A 26,637-nucleotide genomic window follows, 5' to 3' on the forward strand; every position below is an offset into this window, starting at 1 on the left:
GGGGCTCCTGGTGGGATGTTACTAATGATTATAATAGAAAAGTGATGCAGATGAGGGCAGCATCAGATATGAACAGAGCATATGCAAAAAGACCTGAATGAATGTAGATTGATGCCATTTTAAATGCCATGGCTCATTGTTATGTAATCATGGAAGTTGTTTTACAAGGTCTTTGGCCTTCTCCACCAAAGATACAAATCCCATGATTCCATAGCCTTGAGCCATGGCAGTTAAAATGGTGTGTATCTACAATGTAGATGCACCCACTGTTATTCTTGCCATTGTTCTGTTCCATCAAATTGGCTTCAGTTTATAGTGATCATACCTCAAGACGTATCTAGGATGAGGAATGTATGAAATGAGTCTTTTTATAAAAAGCATTTAATTGCATATCTGTTGATTTTTCTTCTTTTCCAGTTCTTAATCTTCTTTTTCCACCCTTCCTGCAAATATATAATTTAATTAAAATCTTCAGTATTACAGATTTATATTTCATGACCTAAACCCTCAAACAATTTAGGAAAGTAGAGTTATCCCCCAGCAAGGTGCTTGTTTCAATTTCTTATCCAAGAAAGACTACTGCCACAGTGAAGAGTTTAAAGATTAAGGGGGACGGGGCGGGAAGAGTCTCGCATCACTTGAAGAGCTGAAACCTTTTTGGGGAAGGGCACTGATTTTCCATAGGCAAGAGTACTCTAGTCATCCATAGAAGGGTGGCTATGGCTGGCTCTACATTGTAGAATTAATGCATTTTGACGCCACTTTAACTGCTACTTCTCAATGTTATGAAATCCTAGGATTTGTAATTTGGTGAGACACCTGCACTTTTTAGCGGAGAAGATGTAAAATGACAGCACCCATATTTCCATAGCATTGAGCCTTGGGAATTGAACTGGTGCAGAACTGCATTAATTCTATAGTGTAGATGCACTCTGAGATGTTCTAAATTCTGGCAACCAAGTCGTATGAGGAATAACTTAGGGAGTTGCATATGTTTAGCTTGGTAGAGACTGGAGAGGTAATATGATAGCCATATTTAAATACTGTACTTACTCGAATCTAATGCCGGGCTGTGGCGCAGGCTGGAAAGCAAGCCAGCTGCAACAAATCACTCTGACCAAGAGGTCATGAGTTCGGGGCCAGCCCGTGCCTGCGTCTTGTCTCTGTCTCTGTTCTATGTTTTGGCATTGAATGTTTGCCTTTATGTGTGCAATGTGATCCGCCCTGAGTCCCCTTCGGGGTGAGAAGGGCGGAATATAAATGCTGTAAATAAATAAATAAATGCACCACTGAATCTAATGCCTCAATTTTCAAGATCATTATGTCCATATATGCAAATACTGGTATTCCAAAATCCAAAACATTTTGTATAAAGGAATACCTAACTTATATATTCTCAAGTCTTGCCCGTGATCTTCAGATAAGGCAAATTTAGCTTATATGCCCTACTCTTTCCCTTTGGTTTTTAACCTGAAATCCCTTGTCATTTACTTACCATGACATTAGTGGCAGGTGACATCACCAGAGAACCTCTGTGTCCCAGTACTTGGATGTGTGGACATTGGATCAGGCCGAATCCAGTTATTCACACTTCAAAACATCTGCAGTTTCCTAGAATAGATGGCATTCTCTCTCTTGTTCTGGATCAGTGACTGGAAATAGCGCTTCTATTATGAATCCAGATAATCTTGAAATTTGGCAACCTGAATCTTGCCTCCTATTTTTATTGAAGCGTCAGCATTGTTTGTACTTACATTCTTCCATTGAGGGCTTACAGAAATAACTGAAAGTTCCACTTAAAAGTTGAGAAAAAGCCTTTGTCTAAAAAGAACAGAAAGAATCCACTGTATTCTAGGTATTGGCATTTGTGATGACTCATGGGCCATGTAGTCCCGTTCCTGGTACTATTGAGGCAGATGAAGAGGTGGGTTTCCCACCGTTTCAGCCAGAATTGGAGCCCTTGCACCTGCAAGATGTTTGCCCACAAGAAGTCAGCCAAACAAGCCTTGAGCAGAAATCTCCCCCATTTTCTCGCTGGGATTATTATAGTCAAGATAGGGGCGCTCGAGAGGCGACTCGCCGGAGCGCCAGGATAGCTGCCAGACAATTAGCTGATTAAGTCTGCTTCCCTTGGGAAACTTTAAGGAGTCATGCATCTGGACACAGTATAGGTTTCGTTTCTTGTTCCCCAGAGAAAGTGTTCCTTGGCGGGAAAACAAGATCCTATATAGGTGTTTGCCCGCAAAGGAATCCTTGCGGAGTCAATTCGTCGGCTTGAGGAGTGAAATCGTGTGTAGACTTCGTACTCCAGTTCCCAGATCCCGGGTCAAGTTTCCAGCCCAGCCTTGTACCATGGACTTCTATGGATTCAGTTTTTGATTCATGTTTGCCTTGTTTCAAGTTTGATCTTGCCAAGTTTCAAGTCTTGCCTTGCCTTGCGTTTTAAACCACGGACCTTGCTTCTCTGATTCAAGCCTTGTTTTCCAGTTTCCTTCGGATTTACCTTAAGCCTCGAAGACTATGGACAGTTCCCCACACTATTGCTTGTCAAATAGTGTGTGTTTCGGTGAAGTGGATTATAACTTTGGACTTTAATATCTCATATTGGACATTGTTTTCCTGGACTATATTTGACCTTTCCTGAAAGGTCTACTTCTGAACTATATTCTTCACTTGTTTTTATTGACTTTATATATTCCTTTAATAAAGATATTAGATAGATTCTGGTCTCTGCGCATGGTTATTGGTGCTCTACAGCCTGGGTCCTGACAGCATTTTCCGCTGTTGCTGTCGAGAAACGTGGACTCCACACCTTATTCTTTGTATTCTTTTGACAGAAATCCTACATGTAGTTACGTAGGCAGATGCTCCCCTTGACCTCAGTAGGAGTTTCTTTTGAATCAGAACACATTGGATTGGTTCTGCAAAACAGGTTCTGAAAGGCTGCTTAACAAAAGGCTCCCTTGAAAGCTGTAGTGCCACTTTTGCATTGCTGATGGCAGACTAAATGGTTTCAAGGGGAACGGGGGAGAGCTTCAAAAGAGTTTCTGTGTTGTCTACAATTGGGGTCCTTAACATGGTAGCCCTTCCAAGCTCTGTTCGATTTCAGTCTTTGTTTTCAAGAAGAACTCTGACTTCCATGAGAATCCCAGAAACAATCCATTAAAATGGAAATGCTGAATACCTATAGACCAAAGCTCTATTGAGAATGAATTCAGATGCCCAAGAACAAGGGAAGTTAACTTGAGGAAGACACATCATGGAAATCCAAGGTGTGCGGTGGGCACCTTCGGAGTCTAGAGAGGATGTCAAGGGAGGGTTGTGTGTTTTTCCTAGCTTATCCCTGTTTTGGTATTATGTGCTCGGTTTTTTATCTGAAAAAATTATCTCTGGGCCTCAACATGGAACTAGTCTCTAGGGTGTATCTATACTGTACAACTAATGCAGTTTGACACCATTTAAGCAGCCATGGCTTAATGCTGTGGAGTCCTGGGATTTGTATTCTGGTGAGACACCCATACTCTTTGGCAAAGAAAGCTTAATGCCTGGTAAAATTACAATTCCCAAGATGCCATAGCATTGACCCAAAGCAGTTATAGTGGTGTCAAAGTGCATCAATTCCACAGTGTAGCTACATTCCAGGTCACCTGGGCAATGGGTAATGGAACAGAAATATGTGGTTGTTTATCTCAGATCCCAGTATTCCCTTGAATTCAAGTTCTTGGGCAAGTTTTTTTAAAATTTTTATCTCACTTTTATCCTGATTTAGGGACTCAGTGCAGCAAATTTAGTGTGATCATGTTGCTTTCTGAGAAATGGGCATTTTGGGACCATGGCCACCATTTTATTATAAATGTATCCATGACACTCTCAAAAATGCCAAACGGGGCCACCAGCTTCATGCCTCAAAGGTAAATTGGGAGTCTGGTCAAGGAACCTCATCAAAAAGGAACATGGGACAGACAGTGTCTTGTCAAAGTCTTAATTTCACTCATCGCTTTAATTTATATATTTTTGGTTTCTCATAGTTTAAGATGATTGTTACTGAAATGTCAGAATCAGGTTGAGCATCTCTCATCTGAAAATCTGAAAAACTCCAAAATCCAAAAATGTCCACTTTGGTGGCTGAGATAGTGACACCTTTGCTTTCTGGTGGTTCAATGTACACAAATTTTGTTTCAAGCAGAAAATTATTTGTTGAAAATATTGTTTATATAATTACCTCCAAACTATATGTGGAATGTGTCTATAAAAAAATTAATGAATTTTGTGTTTAGGCACGGCTACAAGATATCTCATTATGTATATATAAACATTCCAAAAATCTGAAATCCAAACACTTCTGGTCCTGGATGCTTAACTTGTATATGCTCCAATCTTCCTGATCTCGAGACACATATAACTTATATGTACTCTTTTCTTTTGGTTTTTTAACCTGAAAATCCTGATAGCTCTAATAAGGAAAGCTAAAACAAGAGATTTCCCCACCTTTTAAGCCAAACATTCTTTCAAAACAATTTGCACAGCTTTCAACGCTTGCCTGAGCCAGTTTTTCACTGGGTCATCTGCTTTAGTCAGTGGGAACAGAAAGATCAATTGCCAGGGTCGAAAGGGGCAGTTACCATGACATTTGTGGCAACCACTTCTCTGGAACTCTGCTTGCTGTTGTTCTCGGCTTTGTGTTATAAACAGAAAAAGAAAAATCGTTCTGTTGGTATAATGGTTTCTACGTACACAAAAGTCCTAACTGGCCAGTACCACAAATGTAGGGTAACCAGTTGGGATGGGAGAAACAAGAACCTTTAATAGTTGTCCAGGGCTGCATCTACACTTACCAAAATAATCCAGAAAACTGTGCTCCGGAGCTGCCCCGATGCTGTACAGGAGCATTCCCAGAGCCCATTTGGTGTCCAGATGACTGGCTGAGCCAACAGCATATTCAGAGAGCTGCCATCACAGTTTCGCTGGCCAAAAGCAGCTCCCCGTCAGAGCCTTGCTGGCAATGTTCCTTCTGATGGGTCACAAAAGAGCACTCAGCCATGTGACCAGCAGAAGCGACGTTGCCAGTAAGGCTGTGTCAGAGTTGGATCTATTAGATGTGCGGACACTGGATAGAGCCAGATCCAGCCAAATCCTGCTGTCCACACGTCAAAAATAACAGAATTACTCCACAATGATTCTGGAGTAAATTCAATTTCCCCTCATTCTGGATTAGCAACTGGAAGGTTTCTTTGTGCTGGAGATCCCAGATGCATAGCAAGTGGATTTGCCATAGCATTTGCAAAGTATTTACTTTATTTCACCCTTGTAGATGCCGCCCAAATCAAGTATGTTTGAGCAGAAATAGTGTTTGGGGGAAACATCACCTGTTAACATTCTTTCTTCTGCACTTCTATTAATGTTGCCATGATATAACCAGAGCCGGCCCTAGGTATTTTTCAAGTGTAGGCAAACAGAATTTTGCCCCCCCCCCAACCAATCACTGAAAAATAAAAGCGTTGGATAAGTGAAAATGTTGGATAATAAGGAGGGATTAAGTAAAAGCCTATTAAATATCAAATTACATTAAGATTTTACTAATTAAGCACCAAAACATTATGTTTTACAAAAAAATCAACAGAAAAAGCAGTCTCGACTGCGCCCCCGTATGTTTTGCGCCTCAAGCAACCGTTTAATTCGCCTCATTGTTGGACCGGCTCTGGATATAACATACCTACAGTAAAACTACAGAGAGGCAAGTGGGCGCACAGTGGTGTATATGAAGCCTAGATTGTATTTCTTTTATGGCTTCAGTTGCACTGGGGTACAGATATAATAGGGGCAAAATATGGACATTGCCTCCTAAAATAAGAATTCAACCGTTCTCTCATGATATTTTTCTTGGGTTCACAAATTTCTAGCTTTGCAGAGAGTGATACTGTTGTGTTTTCATCCTCTTGATACCTCTGCCTCCTCCTCCTTGTCTTTAGGTGCCTAAATGCTATTTCTACATGCTCATCTGAAATGTTAAGGTATTGAAATATTAGAAATTTTGGGATCAAGAAAAATGTAATGGAGAAGACAAAATTCCTATTTGGGGGGAGGGAGTAATACCTTTATTCCCCCCTCCATGAGTTATACTACCGAGTTGCATCCTTTATTCATGCTTACTTGAAAGCAAACTCCTTTGGACGAAGACATTACACTCTTATAGCACTATTATTCCACTTTAACTCCCATGGCAACATTCTGCGGAATCGTTGGATTTGCAGTTTTGGGAGGAGACACTTGGGATTTTCAGACAGAGAGCTCTTTGACTTCATGAAACTAGGACTTCATAACACACAATAAAATAAGCATTTCTACACATTTAAGAAGTGGCAACCTACGGAGCCCATCACATGACGCAAGCTTCAACTATGGGTTCCAGGTATATCACGATTTCTAAAGTGTGGTTTTTTTCCCATTACTCCTAAGCTGATTGGCAATTGAAATAAAGACGTGAAGGGAATCTCCCCTTGCCCATTTGTAAATAAAATAGCCATGTTATAGTGGAGGAAGAAGTTGAGATGGGCAGTATTGTTTCCTTTCTTCCGTCATTACCATTTTGGAATTGAGGAGGAAGAAATGGTAATTGATCTCTTTTCAAACGTAAAATAAATGCATTTCGTTTTTTAAAAGAGTTATCTGTGCTTATATAGTAAATTAAATATGCCATATACATCAGGGGATCATAATGTCATCTTCACCTGTCTCCCGTGTAATGGCAAATCAAATTGATAAAAAAAGTGGAAAAAAGGATTAGGTGAAATGGGGTTGGAAAATCTTCTGTCTAATTTCAAAACAGGGTGTGGAGAAGCTTAAGGGAAAACCAACGATCGCAAACATTTTACTTATCCTGTGGGACGAAGTCTCTAGAAACTCCAGAATTCCACAGGATGTTACCAGGACCATTAAAGTAGAACATAACCCACAACAATGTAGAATTGAAAAAGAGTGCTGATGTGTCGCTAAACTACATATCCCAGGATTCCATAACATTCAGCCACAGTAGTTGAGGTGGTATGAAACTATTAATTCTACAGTGTAGATGCGTCCTAAATTAGATTGCATAAAATGTGCAGAATCTGGCTGCAAGCACAGAATTCAAAGATCAAGCGCCCTTCCAGACAGGCCCTAGATCCCAGGATTTATCTCAGATTATCTGGCAGTAAGGACTCACATAATCCAGTTTAATGCAGAAAACCTGGGATCAGATCCTGGGATATAGCGCCTGTCTGGAAGGGCCCAAAGAATAATAATGAACAGGAAGGGAGAAAAATACATGCTGGAGCCTCATATTTCCTTCTTTACCTACGTCTGTATACAAAGTTTAGAAATTTGAAGCTTCCCGCAGTGGGAAAAGAGGATCACCTTGCCAATTTTCTCTTTCTATTCTCTGAGACCTGTCTACAAAATTAGAAGAACTCTCTCAGGCTGAGCATACTGTGCAGAAAGAAAGGCTGCACCTGCTCCTTAATTTGGTCAGAATACGTTTTCATCCCCAGTGCCCTGAACGGATGCACACAGAATTTCCAAAGATTAATTTTAAACCATATATTGGGCAGACTTTGTTCTTAAAGGAAAGAGCAGTAACATGATCCCTGTGGTGACAAATGAAAGCTGTTTCCAGCCCCTCCATTCTTTTTGTTTAATGCAGCCGAAACGTGCATCCATCTCACACTCCAGGTCAGCATTAGATCAAATATCACAACTGGGAAAGAAAAAAGGTGAAAACCCAAAAGATCACTGCAAAAAGACACAAGAAAAATACTAAGGCTTGGCCTTCATTTTATTGAAAAGAGAAGAAAAGTTATGGGGGAGAGGGGGTAAAACTGGAAGAGGGGCTCGTGAACCAGCCTGTTTCCACACTGGAACTCAAGATGGCTCTGAAACTGATGCAAGCCCTATGTCCTCATCCCAGACAGTCCCCAGAAATTGAATGGGGCAAGCAGCAGACACAACTTTCTCCAACCATCCCAGAAAGAAAGGTCACCAAAATTGTAAAACCATATGTACCCAACAGGTGTAGAATAGATGTTTTCCTCATATTTCCAGATCTATTACAGGGAGCAGAATCAGCTACCTGTTGACTTCCAGTTGACTCAACTCAAGAAGCTCAAAACAACTTCCAGATGATCCAACAGCTGACTCAGTTTTGTTAGTCACCTTCTTCCTCACTGTTATCCACTGAGCTGATTATTGATCCTGGAGCTGCTCCACTTCATGGATCCACCTGTCTGGACTTTATGGTCTGCTCTCTCGCACCTTGGCACCAAGACTGCTGTTTGTCTTGTCTTACTCCACCATTGTCCTTATCTTAGCCCAAGGAAATTCCAAATTCCAGCAGCATATCTGTGCAACGGGAGGAAGGGAAGAGGGTCACTCACAAACTTTCTGAAAGGAGCAGCACTGACTCCATAAGGCTCAGTAGAGACTCCTTAGTCCTTCTTTACATCTGATCCTAAGGATCACAGACTGAAGGTATTACTTGTTGCCCAGTGTGTGGAAACACAATGTGTCATGTGTTCTCCTGACCCAGTCCCTCTGGGCAGGGAGTCTGATTCTGGGGTTTCAAGAGATGCATGACAGGCTGCTGCTGGGAAGTGGTGTTATGTGGTTGTGGGTCTGTGGTGCCAGATCCTGCCGGCGTGTGGTGCAAGTGCTTCCTGTACTGCACAAACATGCAGACCTTGAGAGCAATAGCCAGCACGTTCTTCCCCATGAAGATACCAGAGACACGGATGTCCTTGAAGAACACCATGTTACTACCACGAATGAAGATGGTGGTGATGTTGATGGTGAGCATGCTCAGCATTGGGTAGAGCATCATGCGGTGTGGCACAATGCTGATTCCTTGCATGCTTATTTCGCAAAGTGAGACACATGGGAGGACCAAGAGAAGGATGTAGCAGTAGAAGAACATCAGGCCTTCGGCCCAAATGGGAAGCCCTTTCTTCTGGGGCTCCCAGAGGTTGGCCTGGATATCCAGCACATCCAGCATGTCGACAATGACCCAGAAGAGACGGTTACGAAGGTCCTCCTTCTTCTTGAACGTCCTGACATACTCCATGTGCTCTGTCGCCACCAGCAACACATAGAGGGCTGGTATACAGATGGACAGCAGAAGAGTCAATGCTTTGCGGGCCATGAGATCCAAGCTTTTACGGTCCGCTTTATAGTTCTGATAAATGAAGTAGACTTTGATTTCCAGGACAAAGACGTACAGGAACCAAAGGATCATGGCATAGCCTCGCTTGGCTGTCCTCACCTCAGCCCCAACCCAAACTGCCACATACCTCAGTATAATGAGGAAGCAAATGTCTCCAACCGAGACCATGATGCAAATGCCCAATTTCCTGGAGCCTTGGTTTTGTTCCACCAAATAGGCGTCCATCAGCACCATGCTACTCATGATGAGTGTGGTGGATAGGCAGACGTGGGGTTTGTTGATGGGCGGGGGAGGAACCATCCTGAAATAAGGAACACATACATACTCATTAGTCAAACAGGCTGGGATTCATGCTAAAGCACAGCCCTGCATTATACTCACTCTTGAAAGACTGGATGCTCTGCGTCTTTTGTTGGGAATGCCTTCTCTCCATCTCTCAGCATCTAATGACCCTTCAACTGCACGTTGCAAATTCATCTGTCCTTATTTCTCAGGGGAACTCTAGGACTCTGCACACAGATTTTTAAAATTCAAGCTAGCCTGAATGCACTAAATTTGCATTCCAAGCAATAATATACAATATGAAGGTAATAGCAGGGCTGCCTCTACCTATAGGCAGAGTGATGGAAGCAGCAGACCGAGGATGTCATGAAAAAGCAGAAAACTGTCAGTTATTTAACTCATTGTTTTACTGCCAGAGACAAGCAAGAGGTGCTTGTGGGATTTCCTGCCTTGTAGAGAGAAGTAAAACCTAGATTGGCTTGGGGTATTATGCCTTTAAAGTGAATGAGGGGGAAAAGTCATTTACAGCTTTGCCTCAAGCAGCAAAATGTATCCAGTTAGCCTTGGATAATACTACTTCAGGTGTATCCAGACCGATTATAAAGACCAGAATGCCTCTGATTTTGTTGTATTTTATTTTGAAGATCCATACCCAATTTGTTTATCCCAGAGTATTTTCTGTCAGCTTCTGGTACAATCAGAGACTTTTTCTATGGGCTCCTCAAGTTGGTTTATTTAACCCAAGAAAATTTTTTTGGAGAGAACAGGAACAAAATCTGGGACTTTTTAATCAATACGGATACAAATTTTATCCTGAGCCCTTAGAGAGAAAGAAGTAATCAATATAAAGCATAGAGATGGATTCTTAAGTCCTGCTGGATGAATGGAAGAGTTCCTTCTGTCAGAGGGACTCTAATCCACTGCAGGCTTTCACTGGAAGAGGAGACAGAAGATATTATTTTTAACCAATTTTTTCTTCCAGATCCAACAACCTTTTCTAACAGAGGTGTGTGGCCTGTAGGTGGAAGGTGTATTGGTAAAAAATTCCTTTCTTACTCTGCCAATGGAAACAGCTAGGCCCATTAGTACAATTCCTCTGAGGACATTGAGTACAGATTGAGCATTCTTCATCCAGATTTCCAAAATACAAAATACTCCAAAATTGTTCACATAGATGGGTGGTTCCCAGCCTGTGGTCCATAGACCACCAGTGGTCCCCAAAAACTACAATATGGTCCATGGCCTCACCTTTATGACACTGTTGCAACAATAGCGACTGGTCTCGCGAAACTCTCTCGTAGTACCAAGGCAACATGGATTTTGGGAAGGGAGAGGCTGACTACCCACGAAAGGCACAACAACAAGCCTCCTGACTGCTGCTTCTCCTCCTCCTCTCTCCCCCTGAGCAGAGCTGTTCCTTGTGGCGCCTGGAAGTGGGGGTGCCTTGGTGTCTTTGTTTTTAGGCCTGTTCCTGGAGTTATTTGGGGTGCTGATTCAGAAAATTGCATTGGATAGACCACATCAGCTCTAGATTATTAAAAATGGTTTTCTATGGGCGAGTAGATGGCGACTACTGGGTGGCATATGTTCTGTATCAGAAACTAGAGCTAATGTGGTCTATCCGATGCAATTTTCTTAATCAGCACCCCAGATAACCAAACTGAATCTAAAGTTGATCAAAAACTGATTTATAACCCTTTTGGTACTAATGTTGGAGAGTGGCCCCTGGTCAAAAGAAGGTTGGGAATCACTGACACAGATAGTTGAAATAATGACACCTTTGATTTCTGATGGCCAATGTATACCAATGTATACCAACTTTATTTCATGCACAAAAGTATTTGAAATGCTGCATACAATTACCTCCATATATAAGGAGGTATATAAAACATACATAAACCATAAATGAATTCAATGTTTAGATTTGATCCCATTTCCAAGCTTTTTTCTGTGTGTGTGTCAGGAGCAACCGGAGTTGCTTCTGGAGTGAGAGAATTGGCCGTCTGCAAGGACATTGCCCAGGGGACGCCTGGATGTTTTGATGTTTTACCATCCTTGTGGGAGGCTTCTCTCATGTCCCCGCATGGAGCTGGAGCTGATAGAGGGAGCTCATCCACACTCTCCCTGGGTGGGATTCTAACTTGGCAGCTTTCAGGTCAGCAACCCAACCTTCAAGTCACGAGGCTTTTATCCCCTAGGCCACTGGAGGCTCCATCTCCAAGCTTTCATGTATGTATGCAAATACAGGTATTCCAAAATCCAAAAATATTCATAACTAGTCTGGTTCCAAGCATTTCTGATAAGGGGTACTCAACTAGAATTAGTCTAAGCCCAAGCCATTGTTTTTAATGACGAAAATAGGCTAACTGCGGCTGGAAAAATACTTAATGCTTGATTAGAGCTGATATATACCCAGATTTATTTATTTATGTTAATTTATCAACTGCTTGTCATTTAAGGGAAAAATCATGAGCTGTGTAAGGAGAAATAACATCACAAAATGAGAAGGGGAAAATAAGCCCATACAAACTACAAAAACAATCATATTAACAAACTCTTAGCTGATAATTTAATTAAGGGATGCTTGTTTGAATAAAAATGTCTCTAGCAGATGCAGGAAGCAAAGAAGTGTTGGCCATGTGCCTGACCTCAGCAGGTAGGGACTTCTACAGAGCGAAAGCCGGTACGCTAAAAACCATACTCCAAATTGATTTCAGAACAATATGGAACATCTCTATCCAGAAAGACATGTTAAAGGACCGTCCCAATGTGCGGGGAACAGAGCTGTAATTCCTGAGTGAATTGATTGTGAAATCTTTAGATAGAAACAATGGTGAAGAAGCTTCATCGGACATGTAACCACAATGCTGTGGATATTGTCTATCTCCCAATCCAAGCTCTGAAACTCACCTTGAAATTTGGGTTTCACTATTGAGTTCTATGTGGCTGGCAAGCAAGGTGTTGAAGGATGTTGCACCCAAACCTTTTCATCCAGCAAGTGGATGTCCATCTAGCACAGGCATGGGCAAACGTGGGATCTCCAGGTGTTTTGGACTTCAACTCCCACAATTCCTAACAGCCTCAGGTCTCTTCCTTTTCCCCCTTAAGCGGCTGAGGGGGGAAAGGAAAGGACCTGAGGCTGTTAGGAATTGTGGGAGTTGAAGTTCAAAACATCTGGAGAGTCCAAGTTTGCCCATGCTTGATCTAGCAAAAGCATGGATCTCTATGAGGTCTTATTACAACTCCTTGTTGCACCATCTGTTATATCCCAGCCACCTTTGGGTTCTGAACCTGGTTCAGAAATGAACTTTGACCAGGATGAAGCTTACTTTGTCTTTTCACCCAGTTCCCCTCCGAGTTCCTTCCAATTACAGACCCCAGCTGTGGATAGCTCCGAGGTGTCCTTAATTGGGAGAGATACTGATAACATTACTCCCATGGAAGAACCAGATGTTCTGAGCTCCCCAGAGAATGTATCCTTTAACAGAAGGCAGTTTTTGCAGCAACAGAGATCTCAGACACAGCAGCTTCGAAGGCGTCAACGATTGGCATCTAGAGGTGATACTGGATAGCAGATTCCCTTGGGAACCTTTGGAGAGTTGCTGTTATTAGATCTAACTTCTATAAAAATGTCTTGCACTGTGAACAAGTTGTGGTGTCAACGTAGCGACTTCACCGTTTCCAGTTCCCTGATTTCACCAAGCCGAGTCTCCTGTTCCAGGCGGCCAAGCCGAGCCGCGACTCCCGGTTTAATCCGGAGTGAATTCACGTCCTTGCCTTGTTCCTGAATCCAGATTGCTTTTAGCTTCGTCTTCTGCCTGCCTTGAAATCCAAGACATCCTAGTGACTTTGGACCTTGTTATCCACTCCTGCTTTCTTGTTGTTTCCCTGCTCAAGAACTGCTCAACAGTTTTGAGCGTGTTTCAGTTTCTGGACTTTGGACAATAATATTGAACATATTTCTTCAACTCTTTGGACTAATTCATACCATTGCTTAAAGGACTATTGCTCACATCCTTTCCACTTATTCTTTCCAATTCATATTATTGTTTTAATAAAGATATTATATGATTATTGGTCTCTGTTTGGTTTCCAGTGTTCAAGCTGCCTTGGGGTGCAACACCATCACTCTGGTGGGAAGTAGCTAGATCTATCATCCTTCACCACCTTGTAGAGCTAAGTAGATTTTAAGTAGGGTTTGGAGGGATGTTGTGATTGAAGCTATAGTGCCATTAACATAATTATGAGTAGGAAAAAGTAATGTGGTCAAAACCATAACTCATGGCATCCTAGCTGTTTAATAGGATGCCATCTCTAATTTGAAAAAGTTATTGTTTTAGATGACAACATCGAAGAGTCTTTGTTCACCACACTGGCTAGGGAAATCTGAGAGCTGAAATCTTCTGAATAACCTTCCCAGGCTAAGGCAGCGAGGTATTTTGCTAAGTACCACTTGTGGGTTTCTAGATTCTTATATGAGCTGGTCTTTTTTCTAGCCTAATTGCACTGCATCTGAGATTCTTCTGTAGATACGGCATCTCCAAGGACACATGCATGTGAATTGGAAGAAAAGTGACATCCTTGATCAATGTTAAGTATAGAATGATAGAATCCAAGATGACTCTTAACTATCACTTTTTAAATTGTATTCTGGAGGATCTTGGAGCTCATTGGAGAGTCCTCAGTGATGGAATCATAATGGGCGATAGATAGCCTTCCCCGAAATACACCTTGCTACTTATTACTCTCTCTGTGCAGCTATAGTCGGTACCAAATCTATCCCAGCAAAGTATTCAGTGTGTTGTCGAAGGCTCTCATGGCCAGGATCACTGGGTTGCTGTGAGTTTTCCAGACTGTATGGTCATGTTCCAGAAGCATTCTCTCATGACGTTTCACCCACATCTATGGCAGGCATCCTCAGAGGTTGTGAGGTGTTGGAAACTAGGAAAGTGTGGTTTATATATCTGTGGAAAGTCCAAGGTGGGAGAAAGAACTCTTGTCTGCCTGAGGTAAGTGTGAATCTTGCAACCAACCTGGACACCGCATAATGCTGGACTACTCTAACAACCACCATGTCAAACCACACAGAGAAGCCATTGAAATCCACAAGCATGTGGACAATTTCAACAGAAAGGAGGAAACCATGAAAATGAACAAAATCTGGCTACCAGGATTATTTAAAAATCCTCTAAAATCAGGACAATAAATAAAGAACAACACTCAGAAAACACAGGAATTCCAGACAAATAAACAATCAGGGCCAGTTAACTCCTCCCAACAAAGGATCCTTCCAGACAGGAAACAGCCAAGACCATTCAATGCTAATCAAACTGGTCAACTGCAACATTCACATTTGCCTCCTCCTCCTTCTTCTTCTTCTTCTTCTTCTTCTTCTTCTTCTTCTTCTTCTTCTTATTATTATTATTATTATTATTATTATTATTATTATTATTATGATGTTTAAGGCAGACAAGAGTTCTTTCTCCCAACTTGAGCATTCCACTTGCCTAGTTTCCAACACCTCACAACCTCTGACGATGCCTGCCATAGATGTGGATGAAACGTCAGAATGCTTCTGGAACATGGCCATACAGCCCGGAAAACTCAACAACCCACAGATCACTTTTTTACACAAAAAAATGTGTAAAAAACACATTAACCCCAAACTTTCTTCAGGTATTTAGTCCTGCTTTCCTTACAATAGGGCAGAGATGCCTAAAGTTATCTTTTTGGCTACAGTTCCGGGACCCCTCAGCCAGCATTCTCATTGATTAGAGGATTCTAAGAATTATAGTTTAAAAAACATCTTTTCCAGGTTATCTGGAAGGGGAACGTTACACCTTTCAAACATTATTGAGCTCCCTTTTGCCCAATGCAGCATGACAATCCAGCATATGTCGGGGGTGCTTTGAATGCGATTTCCTGCTTCTTGGCAGGGGGTTGGACTGGACGGCCCATGAGGTCTCTTCCAACTCTACTATTCTATGATTCTATGATTCTAAGTAGTTTGAGGTGTTGGGAGCTAAAGCACAACAACAAGAGGGATCCTCTCTCCTCTGCAGGAGTCTACCGTATACCATGCAGCTGTGGACAAGTCTACATAGGGACCACCAAACGCAGCGCACAAACACAAGTCAAAGAACATGAAAGGCACTGCAGACTAATTCAGCCAGAGAAATCAGCCATAGCAGATGAACCAACCTGGACACAGTATATTATTTGAGAACACAGAAATGCTTGACCACTCCAACAACTATCATGTCAGACTACCCAGAAAAGCCATTGAAAGCCACAAACATGTGGACAACTTCAACGGAAAGGAGGAAACCATGAAAATGAACAAAATCTGGCTACCAGTATTAAAAAACTAAAAAATCAGAACAGTAAATAAGAAGCAACACTCTCAAACATGGGAACTAGGGGCAGTTAACAAAGAATGCCCCCGGCAGAAAGTAGCTAGTAGATGTAGCCATTCAATGCAAATTAGGGTGATTAACTGGGACATTTGCGCTGGCCTCCAGCTGACAGGAGTTCTTCCCTCACCCTGGACTTTCCACAGATATATATATAAACATTCCTTGCTTGGTTTTTCCATACCTCACAACCTCTAAGGATGCCTGCCATAGATGTGGGCGAAACGTCAGGAGAGAATGCTTCTGGAACATGGCCACACAGCCCGAAAGACATACAACAACCCTGTGATCATGGCCATGAAAGCCTTCGACAACACATTCAACAACCTGGAAGTCCACAAGTGCCCTATTCTTGTTCTAGGAATATTTGGTAATTGTTATTCAGTGGCGGAAATCCAGAGGTTTCTTAGCAAACATTAAGATAAGAAGGTAACGATTGGAAAGCATTGCTCCTGAACTGCCGGCATCAACATTTGGGAACAAAGGAAGTAACATCACAGCTTGCTTTGCACATCAAACCATTCAAGCCATGAGCTGCTGAAAATGGGACCCCATCCTACTGAGCTAAATGTCTTTTGAAACACAGATGTACTGAAGATCAGGTTGTTCGTCCATGTTCCTGCAGATGTCAAAGGCAAAACCATGATATCTTCAGTGCCTGTGGCTTTCACACTTTTATTAGCTGCACACGATATTGGGGAGGTTGGGATGGTGAGATTTGTTAAGGCTTCTGCGAAGTTGATCTTTCAAATGTCAAGGATGACTGCTTTTGCTGCGATGAGAAACCCATGTTCCAGAGAGATATTAGCAGAGAGCGGGAAAAACTGAGCTGTGTAATAATAGAGAACAGCATGAGAGGGGAACAAAATGCTGAGTGGAAAAACAAGGAGGAGAGGAAGGAGAGGAGCGTTTCTCCTTGTTTTTAAACAAATAGGTTGATCACAGATGTAGATTTGAAAGTGATCCTGTCAAATGGCAAAGGCTACAGGCAGCCACAATGTTGGGCAGGACTGAAATTTTAGCCCTACTATATTTCCTAAGTGAGACACAGAGCTTGAATGAGCCCAGAAATTGAACAGGAAGGTAAGCAGGCAACAAACAATAACTTTGGCCAAAGTCCCTGCACTGCTTTCAGTACAACCTACTCACAGTACTGACTGAGATAAAATGTATTTTAAGCATCAGTATTTCATAGAATAGAACTTCAGAGTTACGCAGACAACAACAAAGAATGTTGTAATGCTTATCTGAGGACTATGTGACCAGTACAGAAGGTTTTTAGGACTTCTTGTTGATGAGGATGTTTCTTGGGTTCTCGCACTGTATTTAATCATAACATCTGGTTGTTGGCCCCAAGCACACAATCTTGCAGTTACAGCATTTTTAGCATCATGCAAATGACAAAGCTCAGCAAACAATACAGGCCATGGGGAGATGTTAGATATTGACAAAATGAAGTGGATTGGGCTTACTGAAACAGATCAGCATTCAGTTGAATCCTTAATTATAATTTTACGCCAACAGTTCATCACTTTGGTGCTGTCGCGAACTATGCCCTACTCAACAACAATATTATTTAGTCATCTTTTTTCCTGAAATAACATGATTAGTCTAATATTATAAGGAAGAGTTAGCATGCCTATTAGGCAAAGTAAAGTAGCCAAATACTGTAAGCTAGCAGTAAGAGCGTTGTGAAATTATCAGCTGCTTCCCTTTCTCTCAGTCAATTCCTCCTTGACTGAACACCTCAAAACAACCCATGTTCCTCAGTGAAGGTGGAGTCTTCACTGAAGAACTCCATCGTCAATATGTATTGATGATTACTTCACATCACCTGTCGATTTATGTCGACCCCATTAATTTAATTGGGTTTTCTTAGGCAAGAAACACTCAGAGGGCTTTTTTTGTCAGTTCCTTACTCTGAAATGTAGCTTACAGCACATACTATTCATTGGTGGCCTCCCATCTAAATACTAGGCCTGCTTACCTGCCAAGGTCAGACAGGATTTGGAGCCTTTTGAGTATTGATGTTCCATCAGCAATAGTGATGTAAACTTCAATCACTGGTCCATTTAGCTTCTCCACATGGAGTAGAGGTCCCATCCTAACAAGATGTCTTGATTCAATCCTGACTGTACTTCAAGGATGGAGCTCATTCCTTGCATGCTGAAGGTCACAGATTCAGTCCTCAGCATGGGCCGGGCTGTGGCGCAGCTGGCTAGTAACCAGCTGCAATAAATCACTACTGACTGAGAGGTCATGAGTTCGAAGCCCGGGTTGGGTTAAGCCCCCGACCATTAAATAGCCTGGCTTGCTGTTGACCTATGCAGCCCTGAAAGACAGTTGCATCTGTCCATTAGGGAAATTTAGGTACGCTTTATGCGGGAGGCTAATTTAACTAATTTACAACATCATAAAACTGCCAGCAAAACACGAGGAAAGGAATGAGGAAGTACAGCCACTAGTGGACAGTGAAGCAACAGCTCCCCCTGTGGCCGGAATCGTGAAGCTGGAAAAAAAATATTAAATGCCTTTGTGTCTGTCTATATATGTTCTTTGTCTGTTGGCATTGAATGTTTGCCATATATGTGTTCATTGTAATCCGCCCTGAGTCCCCTTCAGGGTGAGAAGGGCAGAATATAAATACTGTAAATAAATAAATAAATGTCTTGGGACTTGGAGGTTTGGCAAAGATCCTTGGCTGAAACCTTAAGAGAGTTTATGACAATCAATTTCAAAAATGTGGGAGTCAACGGACATGCTAACATAACTTCCTATGTCTCTATGATTCACATTTCTTCCAGAGTGTGCAAGCCCTACTCATGAGACAAGCTCCTTTTGGGCATTTTCTTCATGCATATGCTCTACATGCAATAAAGAGAGCAGTGTGGGAATGCTCAATTCTTTTCTTCACCACTTTCTATGTGAGGATAGTAATCAGCTTCAAAGGAGAACCTCTCCTCTTCATGGAAGCTTCTCTCAAGGTTTTAGAACACATTTATTGTGCCTTGTTGCTAACAATAGTGCTCAAGGAACCAAAAAAACATAATAATAAAAAAGAAAACAATGTGGCTATTAAAAATCAAAACAATAATCAAAACCATGAAAACCACAACTATCAATATTCATCAATGAATCTTCATCTAACAATAAGAGATGGGAAAAATAAATGGACTGGACAAACTTTACAGAATTTATGAGAAAAAGAAAACTGGACTTTGATATAGATCTGTCTTGCATATAAAGATTATACCAACAAAGGAGGATTGAAATAAACAAACAGTAAAAACCAGGAAATCGAAGGAAGATTCTCCAAATATTTTTTAATTATTATATATATATATATATATATATATATACACACACACACACACACACACACACACACACATACACACACACACGCACACACACACACACAGTTGAGTCTCACTTATCCAACACTCGCTTATCCAACATTCTGGATTATTCAACACCTTTTTGTAGTCAATGTTTTCAATAAATCATGATATTTTGGTGCTAAATTCGTAAATACAGTAATTACTACGTAGCTTTACTGCGTATTGAACTACTTTTTCTGTCAAATTTGTTGTAAAACTTGATGTTTTGGTGCTTAATTTGTAAAATCATAACCTATTTTGATGTTTAATAGGCTTTTTCTTAATCTCTCCTCATTATCCAACATATTTGCTTATCCAACGTTCTGCTGGCCCGTTTATGTTGGATAAGTGAGACTCTACTGTGTATGTGTGTGTGTGTGTGTGTGTGTGTGTGTATATATATATATATATATATATATTCTCTTCCTTTTCTTTGTCCTCTGTAAGCTACTCACTCTACCTTTCTATCTGCCTACTTTTGATGTAATATACCACATATATATATATATATATATATATATATATATATATATATATGGATAATTCATCCCTTCCTGATGATTTGACAGCTAGCACTTTTGACCCAGGTTTCTCCAGATCTTATCCAAGATTTTTATCTTTTATCCCTGTATGTGATTTTATGACTTGTTTTTATTGTTATTTGATCTGTTTTATCGCCTTGTTTTATTGTTGCTGATTGGGCTTGGCCCATGTAAGCCGCCCCGAGTCCCTTCGGGGGGATGGGATGGGGTGTGTGTGTATGTATGTATGTGTATATATATATATATATATATATATATATATATATATATATATATATATATGTATGTATATATATGTATATATATACACACACACACACACACACACACACAACAGAATAGCAGTATTCATAAGATAAGACTTGGGAACCTGTGCCCTTCCAGATGTTGCTGAACAACAATTTCCAGCCAGCAGGTCCTGAGGGATGAGAGGAATAGTAATTCATCTAGAGAGGATTTAAGTGGCCTTAGCAGCAAAAGAGGGAAAGCTGCACCTCTCTACCTACTTCCTATCCATAATTCTATTATTCTCTATACTGTCTCCCTCTACCAACCTCTTCCTCCCAAATTAAATAGCTGTAATCCTTCCTCACAGGGCAATTGCTCCTATCCCTTGATCACTTTGGTTGTTTTTTCTGTGCCTTCTCCAGTTCTACAGTCTCTTTTAAATAGGTGTGGTGGTTAGAAATGAACATAGTATTCCAGGTGTGGATTCACCATAGGTTTGTACACAGTACGACTACCATAATTGCAGAACTCATGAATACAGCTTCACTTAGCCATGCCCGGGGAGAAATGGTCTCTCAAGGAATTTGCCAGGTCCTCCAGGCAATTCTGTTACACCCCCAGAAGGTCTTCCGATGTAACTCTATGATATGTCAGGATTCGAAGTCAAGTAATTTAATAGAAATTGGGTGTATCCATGGTTTCAGGCAACCGTGATTCATTTGGGGGCCTATTCCTCATGGATACAGGGATCTTATAGCAATGATGGGCAACCTTTTGCACTTGGTGTGTCAAAATTCACCAAAAAACCTAGCATGACTTGGGTGGTGTGTCACTTCGAGAGAAAAAACCATAATTTCGCAATATGTATAGTTTAAATAACAAAAATATATAATTGTAATATATAACTGTATTTAATAAATCAAAACTATTTACTACCATTATTTCCATGTACAACAATCTATGGTACCTCTTGCAGTTTCCACGCTGATTTTTCTCTATTCTAGTTTCAATGTAGTTACGAATAATGAATAATATAATAATAATATAATAGTAATAATATGATAATATACTACAATAATAGAATAATAATAGAATGATTTTATATATATATATATATATATATATATATATATGTATGTGTATAAATGTAATGTGCATAATTCCTATGAAGTAAACAGCTACAGACAATGCGGTTGCTGTTGCCCGCTTTTGGTCCAAAACTATTTAGTTGCTTGTGATTTCTTTTCTTTTTTTATTTCCATTATTTGAAATGTATTTGTTGTACAATGCTTTTGACACAAAATAAATAAATAAAATGGAGTAAACAACAAAACCACTTGACGAAATCACACCAAATTTGGCCACAAAAGACATAGTTATCCAATTAATCTGCATGCGGCAGAAATGGCTAGGCGTGTCAGTGCTGACACACGTGTCATAGGTTGGCCATCACTGTCTTACAGTATTAGAATCTTATTGTACCTCTCCTAATTATATCCAACAAAGAATTTGCCTGTTTTACAGCAGCTGCACACTGGGTTGACATTTCAGTTGTGCTACCTGCCACAATCCCTTTCCTGATTTAGTCATTGCAACCTCAATAACCATCAGTATACAGGTGAAGTTGAGATTATGGAGCCACAGTGGAGCCCTTGTGCTGCTGAACTGCTGACCTGAAGGTTGGCAGTTTGAATCTGTGGGACGGGATGGGCTCCCGCTGTTAGACCTAGCTCCTACCAACCTAGAAGTTCGAAAACATGCAAATGTGAGTAGATTACTAGGTACTGCTTTGATGGGAAAAGGTAAAAGATGCTCTAAGCAGTCATGCTAGCCATGCGACCAGGAGATGTCTACAAACGCAGGCTCCTTGGCTTGGAAATGGAAAACAGCACTTCCCCCAGAGCCGGAAATGAAAGGAAAAGCCTTTGCCTTTGCCTGTGTATTTATGTTTCATTGTATGTCATTGTAATCAAGGCAGTGAATGTTTGCCTGTACAGTAGTGTCTCACTTATCCATGCTAAATGGGCCAGCAGAAGCTTGGATAAGCGAATATCTTGGATAATAAGGAGGAATTAAGGAAAAGGTTATTAAACATCAAATTAGGTTATGATTTTACAAATTAAGCACCAAAACATCATGTTATACAACAAATTTGACAGAAAAAGTAGTTCAATACACAGTATTGTTATGTAGTAATTACCGTATTTATGAATTTAGCACCAAAATATCACAATATATTGAAAACATTGACTACAAAAATGGCTTGGATTATCCAGAAACTTGGATAAGCGAGGCTTGGATAAGTGAGACTCTACTGTATTTGTTTATGTATTGTAATCCGCTCTGAGTCTCCTCGGGTAGAAGGGTAGAATATAAATAAAGTGTTGTTGTTATTGTTGTTGTTGTTATTATTATTATCCCCAAATATTCATAACTTATTTACCTTTTTATCACCCACAAAAAAGCCAATGCATACATTCATATTTGGGCAGTCTTGTGAGTTTGTGAATACTAGGCTGCATCTACACTGTAGAATGAATGCAGTTTGAAACAAGGTTCAATGCTACAGAATCCTGGGATTTGTAGTTTGGTGAGGCACCAGTACTCTTTGGCCTGAAAAAAGGGCTAAAGACTTATAAAGACTTCAGGCCTGGGCACAGTACCGAGACGGCTTTGGTCGCCTTGGTGGATGACCTCCGCAGAGAGCTGGACAGGGGGAGTGTGACCCTGCTGGTTCTCTTGGACATCTCAGCGGCTTTCGACACCATCGACCATGGTATCCTTCTGGGGAGGCTCTCTGGGATGGGGCTTGGTGGCACTGTGCTGCAGTGGCTCCGGTCCTTCCTGGGGGGTCGTTCCCAGATGGTGAAGCTGGGGGACTCCTGCTCGGACCCCTGGCCATTGACCTGTGGGGTCCCGCAAGGGTCTATCCTATCCCCCATGCTATTCAACATCTACATGAAACCGCTGGGAGAGGTCATCCGGAGTTTTGGAGGGCGTTGCCATCTCTACGCAGATGACACGCAAATCCACTACTCCTTTCCATCTGAATCCAAGGAAGCCCCTCGGATGCTGAACCAGTGCCTGGCCGCTGTGGCGGACTGGATGAGGAGGAACAAGCTGAGGATCAATCCTGACAAGACAGAGGCCCTCCTGGTCAGTCGCGCGTCGGATCGGGGTATTGGGTGGCAACCTGTCCTGGACGGGGTTGCACTCCCCCTGAAATCACAGGTCCGCAGTTTGGGGGTCCTTCTGGACTCAGCGCTGACGCTTGAGGCTCAGGTGTCGGCGGTGGCCGGGAGGGCCTTCGCACAACTCAAACTTGTGCGCCAACTGCGACCATACCTCGTGAAGTCTGACTTGACCACGGTGGTGCATGTCTTAGTTACCTCTAGACTGGACTACTGTAATGCGCTCTACGTGGGGCTTCCCTTGAAGACGGCCCGGAAACTACAATTGGTTCAGCGCTCGGCGGCTAGATTAATTACAGGGGCGAGCTACAGGGAGAGATCTACTCCCCTGTTCAAGGAGCTCCACTGGCTGCCGTTCACCTTCCGGTCCCAATTCAAGGTGAATACCATCATTTATAAGGCCCTAAACGGTTTGGGACCCACCTACCTTCGTGACCGTATCTCCTATTATAAACCTATTCGATCCCTCCGCTCATCCGGGGAGGCCCTTCTTTCGCCACTGCCTCTATCCCAGGCCTGTCTAGTGGGAACGAGAGAGAGGGCCTTTTCTGCTGTGGCCCCCCGACTGTGGAATTCATTGCCCTCTGAGATCAGGCAAGCCCCCACCTTATTGGCTTTTAAGAAAGATCTAAAAACGTGGCTTTTTCGATGTGCCTTCGGGGAGTAAATGTTATATACTTCTTGATTACTCCCCTTGGATTTTATCCTTTGGACTGTTTGGACTGTTCCATCTTATACCCCTGTTCTCTTTATTTATATGCCTCTCTCTCCCGAGTTTTTAATTAAATGTTCATGTGGTCCGCCCTGTCTGCTCTGATTTATGTTGTAATGTATATGATTATTTTTGTATTATTATATTGTGTTATGATATATTGTTTTATTTTGTTATATTGTATGGTGTCTGGGCATGGCCCCATGTAAGCCGCCCCGAGTCCCCATTGGGGAGATGGTGGCGGGTTATAAATAAAGTTTTATTATTATTATTATTATTATTAAAACTAAAACTCCATAGCATTGATCCTATGGCAGTTAAAGTGGTGGTAGATTGATGCACCCCACATTTATGATCTTTGTTTCTTGACAGAGCAAAATGGAGAAGCAGTTCTGAAGTATTATAAATGAAATGAAAGGCACACTTCAGCAAATGCATTACTTCAGTACCATCCTGTGAACTTTTTTTCTCAGAAGCCAAATTTCAAAAGGAAGCGTAAATGTATGGACGGAAATATTATTTCGACAGTGATCTACTTGCGATCAAAGCACTCTGCAGCCATCATCTCGGTAATCCATGCAAAATCTTTGATTCCCGAAGAAAGTATAGAGAACATTATTGTCCTCATTTTACAACTGAGGAACTCTGCAGCTTAAAAGAAAATGGCCTGTTTAAGGCCAGGAACATTCAGGCTGACTCTCGTGCCATGCATTTCTGGGCACTGCTATTTGGAGAAATGCCCCATGGACCACAGCGGGATTTACTTCTGACTCAAGGTGCGTAACAGTGGGTCGTTAGGCACAAAACAGCGCTAGCTCTCGAGAAATCTAGTTGGAAAGGGCAATCGCCGTGAGGATGGTTGATGGGGGAATCGGGGATTTGTTTAGTGATTTCCTTAAGAAGACAGAGTAATTGCATGCACGACTGCAGATGTAGGGAGCTGTGTGAGCACTAGCAAAGACAAGTGGGAAGCGACAAAAGAAACAACCGAGATTACAGACAAGGGCAGAAAATAGCCTGGCGAATAAACGAAGCCAAGATCAATGCTGCTAACAGACCTGCCTATGGAAGCGGAAAATGCCCAAAGCAAAGCAGAACTCAAGAAGAAGAAAAAACCACACCAGCTGAACAGTGTCACTAGGGCTACACCTGCACTGTAGAATTAATGCAGTTTGACACCACTTCAACTGCCATGGCTGAATGCTATGGACTCCTGGGAGTTGTAGTTTGGTGAGGCACCAGCACTCTTTGGCCGAGAAGGCTAAAGGTCTTATAAAACTACATTGCATTGAGCTATGGAAGTTAGAGTGATGTCAAACTGCATTACTTCTATAGTGTAGATAGTAGATACACTATTGGTGGCTTCCATGTCAGTGGGACTGTGAATCTTTTCTGGGTTTCATCTGAACTTTAAAAGCATTATCCAAGATGCTGAAGCAATTTTGGGATGTTAATGTTTGGACTGTTTTTTCCCCATGTCAGGAGCAACTTGAGAAACTGCAAGTCGCTTCTGGTGTGAGAGAATTGGCCATCTGCAAGGACGTTGCCCGCATGTTTGATGTTTTACCATCCTGTGGGAGGCTTCTCTCATGTCTCCGCATGGGGAGCTAAAGCAGAAAGACAGGAGCTCACCCCACTCCCTGGATTCGAACTGTCAACCTTTTGGTTAGCAGTTCAGCCGGCACAAGGGTTTAACCCATTGCACCACTGCGGGCTCTAATGTTTGGACTGAAACCCAGAATGAAGTGATCACTTCGTACTAACATGGAAATACTGTAATTAGCGATCACTGCTGCTAAGTACCTCTGGGGATACAGTTACAGTGTATAGTTAATTCAGTTTGACACCACTTTCACCACTATAACCCAATGCTATTGAATCCTGGGAGTTATAGTGTTACAAGGTTTATGACTTTCTTGGCTAAACTACAAATCCCAGGACCTCATAGCATTGAGCCATGGCAGTTAAAGTCATCTCGAACTGAATTAATTTTACAGTGTGTACCCTAGTTTACTAGAAATTTGCTCTTTTTCAAGCACAATGAGCTTTTCCGTGCAAGGAAAAGCTGTGCAAACTAATGAGTGTACCCATTGCATGTGTTCTGTTTATTGTTCTTGGCTACATCCGATTCTCCCTGCCACACGCCTAAACAACGAGGAAAAGAGCTCCAAGCTGGAACACTATTGGTATAGATTTGTGCTGTACTGAATTTATGCCTCTTCCATGTGTAACTGGCTTTTAAGAGCCAGGTATTAAGTTGCACTACAACATTAAGTAGTAAGCAATAAAGCATCAGGTCAAAGACCCAGGGCCTGAACAAGTCGAGCCAATATGCTTCTCCTGCTCAGTCCTCGGTTGACAGAAACGCACCTGGACAGGTGTGGACTAATCAGCCTTCACACTGGAACTAAGAATAGCTTCCCCTGGTGTGCCACATACGAGTATTTATGGGCAGGTAAAGACAGCTGGTTAACACTAAGAGAAGCTAAACAGAGGTGGCATCTATGGAAAATTTCTTATTTAACTCAGAGGGGGCTTCCGAAGGAACACTCTAATCTGCTAAACCAGACTGTCTAAGCAGTGAACAGCTAAATTTGTCCACGGGTGCATCTGTACTGTAGGATTAATACAATTTGACACCACTTTCACTGCCATGACTCAGTGCTATGGAAACTATTCGTCATCTTAAGCTTTCTCTG

General features: G+C 41.7%; 1 protein-coding gene across 1 annotated transcript in view; it reads right to left on the reverse strand.

Annotated features, from left to right (window-relative positions):
• Positions 1-7,792: 7,792 nt before the first annotated feature.
• Positions 7,793-26,637, reverse strand: part of LOC100562275 (transmembrane protein 121) — a 28,341-nt gene continuing 9,496 nt past the window's right edge. The window contains exon 2 of the mRNA XM_003217528.4: positions 7,793-9,491. Coding sequence (XP_003217576.1) covers positions 8,540-9,490 — 951 coding nt within the window. The 5' untranslated portion in view covers position 9,491 and the 3' untranslated portion in view covers positions 7,793-8,539. The remainder of the gene's footprint in view (positions 9,492-26,637) is intronic.

This window comes from Anolis carolinensis, chromosome 1 (genome assembly GCF_035594765.1).
Source record: "Anolis carolinensis isolate JA03-04 chromosome 1, rAnoCar3.1.pri, whole genome shotgun sequence".
NCBI classification, from domain to species: domain Eukaryota; kingdom Metazoa; phylum Chordata; class Lepidosauria; order Squamata; family Dactyloidae; genus Anolis; species Anolis carolinensis.